We start from the raw sequence: 4,050 nt of genomic DNA on the forward strand, positions 1-4,050 counted from the left end.
GCAGCCCGCCACTCCTCGCGCGCCCCGAGCCTTCGGCGCCTCCTCCCCGGCCCCCCGAGAAAGGCTTGTACCTTCCACCGCCTCCTCCACCATCTCGTCGTCGCTATCCATGGCGGCGGGGGACCCTGTCCAGCTCGGGGCCGCGCCGCTGCCTCGCGTCGCTCCGGGTGCTCCGGAGGCTGGGCGAGCGCTGGGGCTGAGCCCGGCGAGTTTGGAGGAGGAGGAGGAAGAGGAGGAGCAGTCGGGGCTGGCTCGCACTGCCTCCCCCTGCAGCCCTTGCAATGCCTCGGCCTTCAGCGGCGGCTGCCGCAGCCGTCCCCCCGCCCTTCGCCCACTTGCCCCTCGCCCGCGGGGCTCCGGGGTGCCGCCGAGGCCGCCGCCGCCGCAACTTTCTCCTGTAATACCCCCTCTTTGTTAGCGAGCAGCTGATCCGCTGACATCACCCGGAGCCGGTGCGCTCCCTCCCTCGCTGATTGACAGTTCCCTGTCCCTTCCCAGAAGTGAGGCTCCTTCACACGAAAGGCGCTCCGGGTCCGCGCGGCCTCTGCGCTCCAGCCCGCGAGCCCCGGGGCCCAGCGGGGTCCTGCTTGGCTTTTCGGCGGCTCCGTGCGCTCCGAGCGCTCCACGCGGTCCTGGGCGCGGCGGGCGTCCCTCCCGCACCTGGGACCGCCGGCTCCCCGTCCTCAGGGTGCCCCGCACTCCCGGCCCCCGGCTGCGCCGGGGCAACTTGGAAGTCGGCCGTGCGGGGCCCGCCAGCCCCCCTCGGGGCAGCTCCCGAAAAGCAAGTGACGCTCAGACAGCCTTCCTAACGCTCCGGCGCCTCAACTTCCTCTCGCCCACGTCCCCACTTCACCCCGTTTGCCACCCGGAGCTGCACGAGTGCGGCACGCACGGGAGCGCAGGTGTCTCCGTGTCGCCGCATCACATCCGCGAGCAGGTTTCCCAGACTCCAAGGGACTGCGGCTCCCACCCCAGCGCGCCGCGTCCCCGCCCTCCTCGGGACCTCCGGGCGTCTCGGTGATTCAGAAATTCAGCAAGTCCGAGCGGCCGCGGGCTCTTTATCAGGCAGGAGACCGGCCGCACGGGAGGCCCGCAGGTTCCTCCCAGCCGTGTGGTCATGGAAAAGGAGCCACCGAGTGGAGCTGGCGAGTAAAAGGACCCTCCGTCTGGCGCGCCTCCTCTCGCGCCTCCCGCCCTTGTACGTGTGATGTACCCAGCTGTCACCCCGTTTCTCCAAGTGCCAACCACTCCATAGATTCGGGCTCTCCAAGTGGAGAAAATCACGGGGCACCCGGTTCCCGGCCCAGCCACTTACTATTTTTGTGGCATTGCCTCTTACAGGTGGCATAAAGGGCGGCTGTAAATAGCTGGTTAAATGGATGCGAATGTACACAATGTGCCGTGGAATTACCGGGTGCTGCTCTGGGCACCTGCCAAGAACAGCTACTGCACGAGGGAGGGGCCCAGAGGGAGCAAAGAAAGTTGTTCCATTTTGTTTCCTGAACAACGAATGAAGCTTTGGAGATTTCAGAGTGCTTCCAGCACCCAGTCCACGCCTCGGTTTGGGCTCTGTGCTTAAATGCCAGGTATTTTTTTTACCGAAATGTTATGAGTTTCTTCTTAAATTCACTTTTCCTCAGTGGGGGGTTGGGAACAAAACAACGTTAGGGACATTTGTCCCATACACTGCCAGGAATTTCCATCCCTTTTGACTCTTTAGAAGGACAGGGAAGGGTCTTAGATCAGAGTTAGGTTCTGGTGCTGCTCACCACCCCCACCAGCCCGAATTCCTCCTCCAGGAGGTAAGAGGCTTAGGCTACTCTGGAATAAGGTCCCTCTGGCTTACGCTAGACCACTCGGAGGTCCCTAGGCTGGGGCTGGATCACCCAGAGGTCACCAGAGGGCCTCAGCTTAGTCCACACCTCTCTGAACTCTTCCAGTTTAAGTGGAACCTCCTCCTGGAAGTCCTCCAATGCAGATACCTGGGCTCCACAGCTACACGGAGAAGGTGTTCCTGCAGTGGGGGATGGAAGAGCCACTTAGGTTACATCATTCTGAAACATGAACCTCAGAAGCAGGATTCTCTCTCTCTCTCTCTCACTCTCTCTCTCTCTCTCTCTCTCTCTTTCTCTTAAAAGCTATCACATACTGAGTTTGCTCACTCACTGGTTTTGAATTATATGACATTTTTCCTTTTTTTCCCTTTTAAAACACATAATCTCCCTCATATGTGACACTGACATACGAAAACACATCAGATACCCATCTCCTTCCTCATTTTCCAGTTTATTTTCAGGGGCAAAAAAATAACTTTTTAAAAAGGCTAACAGGAAGCAAAAATAATTTATTCCTTTCCTAAAGGGGGCTGAAAAAGGGGGAATGTAGATTGGCAGAAATCTCCCCTCAAAACACACAGGGGAACCCCAGAGATACAAGTTCATGGTGGGTGGGTATGTGGGGGTGGGGGCAGGAATCCTGTCATAAGTGCGCTACCCCTTCTCTGGGTTCAGAGGAGGATGTCCAGCCATCCCTTCGGTGCCACGAGGATTTCCCAGCATGTAGTGCACAACCAAACCGTCAGGTGCTCCCTTTCTACTTGCTGCCTTGAGCACACCAAGAGCCTTGCTCACAGCTCACATCCCTGAAGCAGGCCTCGTCTGGGTCTGGAAGGGGTGGGCATGGGAAGTGAGTGACTGTCAGGATGGGTAGTGACCAGAGTGAAAGCTCCCTGAGAACCGTCACGGATTCGCGCATGAGGTGGGCTGGGACACAGTCCTGCCCGCCTTCAGCCGCCATTCATTTTTGCTGGCTCTGGGCCTAATATGTAGGTAAAATGTTTTCATGACCCCTTTAAGATACATTTGCATTTTTGCAAACCATTTTGGGTATGTTCTCCATCCCCTTCTCTAGGCCGACTGATTCTTATTTACAGTCCCACAACCCAACACCGTGCCTGGTACAGAAGGAAAGTTAAGCACTGTCAGCGGTGATTTTGCAAAGAGGAATATTCTGTTTTATATAAATAGTGCTGAGTCTTTCTCACAGACGGGATCCTCTGCCTGCGTGTTGGCAAAGCGCTTGGTTTTAGCTCAAGTCAGGAGAGAGTTTTTGAGTTATTCTACTTTCCCACATCTACTGGCCCCAAATCTGCTTCTGTCGCATTCTTTCCCACAGTTTTCTTCATTGAGAGCTCATTTCATAAACCCTCTTTCCACTTGGCTTCCCGCCACTCTCCTCTGTCGTACTCTGTCCCCACCACTGTGGTCAGGGGCTAGAAAATCAATAGAGCTCTAATCGCTGTGAGCAGCAGCAGCAGCAGCAGCAGCGGCGTGGCTCAGCTCCTAACTCAGCAGATCCATGTGCCAGAACCCGCCCTGGCTGGGAGGACAGGGACCACAACAGGACATCTGACAGCCAGGTCCTGGAGTGAGACTTGCTTCTACGCTCACACCAAGGAGTGGCTGGTCTCAGCTGTTCTGGCTTGCTGCCTTCACATCCCAGGCTACATCCCTCTCTTCCCCCTCAGCTTGGGAAACTGAAGTCCTTTTTCCACTGCAGCAAGCAGTAGAAACACCGAGTTCTTTTATTCATTCGACCACCCCTGTCTTTCCCCTGGGAAGGCTGGGGCTTACTTATAAGACCGATATAACTTTTGCAATAAATATATTTTTATAGGTGTCTTGTATCTTATACACTTTCCTGCATTCAGGGGAAAAAATTCTGACAATCCGCCACTATACACACTGGCAAATTGTGAAAAAGCTAGAGAATGTGGAACTCATGAAGAATTCACTGGTGCCGGTGGTCCCTGTGCCCTCATCCCGTCCTGCCGGTAGTGGCTGGAGGGGCCCAGGCAGTCTTCTGGGTCTTCATGGTCCTGGGAGGCAGGTGTCCCTTGGATCTATGGCAGGTTCTGCTTTGTTTGTTTGCACTGCTGGCAGGAAGACAAGGACAGAATGAGTGACGGAAGTCTTTAATAATCATCAAAGCTCACTTTGGTACTGCTCAGGCCTTAACAAGATTCTTCCCCACCAAATTCGCCAATTCGAT

The 4,050-nt window shown here is 55.9% G+C and overlaps 1 protein-coding gene across 1 annotated transcript in view; it reads right to left on the reverse strand.

The window, feature by feature from the left end:
* The window catches only part of SETD7 (SET domain containing lysine methyltransferase 7), a 47,944-nt gene extending 47,378 nt beyond the window's left edge, over nt 1-566 (reverse strand). The window contains exon 1 of the mRNA XM_011374297.2: nt 72-566. Coding sequence (XP_011372599.1) covers nt 72-111 — 40 coding nt within the window. The 5' untranslated portion in view covers nt 112-566. The remainder of the gene's footprint in view (nt 1-71) is intronic.
* Nucleotides 567-4,050: the final 3,484 nt, after the last annotated feature.

This window comes from Pteropus vampyrus, unplaced genomic scaffold (genome assembly GCF_000151845.1).
Source record: "Pteropus vampyrus isolate Shadow unplaced genomic scaffold, Pvam_2.0 Scaffold243, whole genome shotgun sequence".
NCBI lineage: Eukaryota > Metazoa > Chordata > Mammalia > Chiroptera > Pteropodidae > Pteropus > Pteropus vampyrus.